The 1,569-nt window shown below is 64.8% G+C and overlaps 1 protein-coding gene across 1 annotated transcript in view; it reads left to right on the top strand.

Annotated features, from left to right (window-relative positions):
* Positions 1 to 228: 228 nt before the first annotated feature.
* Positions 229 to 1,569, top strand: part of NUFIP2 (nuclear FMR1 interacting protein 2) — a 30,793-nt gene continuing 29,452 nt past the window's right edge. The window contains exon 1 of the mRNA XM_004385349.3: positions 229 to 611. Within this exon, the coding sequence (XP_004385406.1) occupies positions 329 to 611 (283 nt within the window). The 5' untranslated portion in view covers positions 229 to 328. The remainder of the gene's footprint in view (positions 612 to 1,569) is intronic.

Consider the following 1,569-nt stretch of genomic DNA (forward strand, 5'->3'; position numbering starts at 1 on the left):
TGCGCGGTGAAGGAGAGAAAGCGACAGAAGAGAGAGCCATAGTGCTGACGTTGGAGGCCCAGCCCTGCGAGGTTGCATAGGGTAAGTGGCGTTGGCCGGGAGGCAGTGGCGAAGGGGAAGGAAAAAGGATTTGGGCTAGGGGGCGGGGCCTGCGGCGCAGCGTGGCTCCTCATTGCTGGAGTGCCGCTGCCAATCTCGCAGAATCGCTCGGTTAACCAGTGCGCTGGCGAGACGCGCTCAGATATACTGAGTGAGCCCTGAGAAGCAGTCTCAGATCCTGACGGTGCAGCAGCCTGCAGTCTCAGCCAGGGAGTCCCAGCCGCTTTCAATGGAGGAGAAGCCCGGCCAGCCACAGCCTCAGCACCATCACAGCCACCACCATCCGCACCATCATCCCCAGCAGCAGCAGCAGCAGCAACAGCCGCACCACCACCACCATTATTATTTCTACAACCATAGCCACAACCACCACCACCACCATCATCACCAGCAGCCTCACCAGTACCTGCAGCATGGAGTCGAAGGCAGCCCCAAGGCCCAGCCAAAGCCGCTGAAACATGAGCAGAAACACGCCCTCCAGCAGCACCAGGAAACGCCGAAGAAGAAAACAGGTCTGGGAGGGAGGACGGGAGGGGGAAGGGGACTGGGGGTGGGGGGCAGGAGAGATGGGGGTGGGGCTGGAGCAGAAAAGCGCGGACGGGGTCGAGTATGTGTGTGTGTCGGTCCTCTGGGTCTGGGGATGCCCCCTTTCATTCTCCCAAACCTTCCCCAGGCTCGGGCTAGGCAGTGGGGTTTGTAGCGCCCTCTCTTTCCTCTCAGGGAGAGGCCCAGCCAGGCCAGTGTGACCTTCTCGGCCCCCGCCCCGGCTGGAGGGAGAGCGGGAGGGTCGGCCTGAAAGTCTAGCCCTATTCCTTTCCCGTTTTCCTCTCTGCTGCCCTGAGGGGGCCTTAATTTGCGGCCCTCAGATAAGGCGAATTTAGCCCCTTCCCAGAAAAATCCCTCGGGGTGTAACTCAGGAAGGCCTAGTGAATCCCTACGCGGGTGGGTGACGCGAGACCCTTTTGCAAGTGGCGAGGGAGAGGGTAGGTGGGCAGAGTTAAGAAAGTGTTCTCCCTCATTCGCCACCCCAAGCCCACCTGTGGCCTTGGGGTTCCCCGGCTAGGGGGCGGGTGGGACCCCTCGTCTCTTGGGTCATTTCCACCCCGAAACACCCCTTTGGGGCTCCGGAGCCCGCGGCTTCTCCCCGCGGCTCCTCCCCAGGCCGGCGCCCCGGGCCCGCTCCCCCCAGAGCCGGCGCGGCTGGAATGTTCTCTCCTCCTCGCGGGGCCGCTTCCTGTCCGCCATGTTGGAAGCCGATTCCTGTCACCGACTCTGGCCCACTGAGGAGCGGAGGGGGAAGGGTGTGGAGGGGCACAAGGCACGGCGGAGCCGGGTGACCGGGGATCCCCACCGGCCGTCGCCTCTCCCCTTTGCGCTGCGGGGGTGCCGCCGGCTCGCGGTCGCCCCTCCCCCCGTCGCAGCAGGCCGGGGTTGTGTAACCCGGTGGCGGCCGCGCGGTCCCGGGCGGGT

Source organism: Trichechus manatus, unplaced genomic scaffold, assembly GCF_000243295.1.
Source record: "Trichechus manatus latirostris isolate Lorelei unplaced genomic scaffold, TriManLat1.0 scaffold00138, whole genome shotgun sequence".
In the NCBI taxonomy this organism is placed as follows: Eukaryota; Metazoa; Chordata; class Mammalia; order Sirenia; family Trichechidae; genus Trichechus; species Trichechus manatus.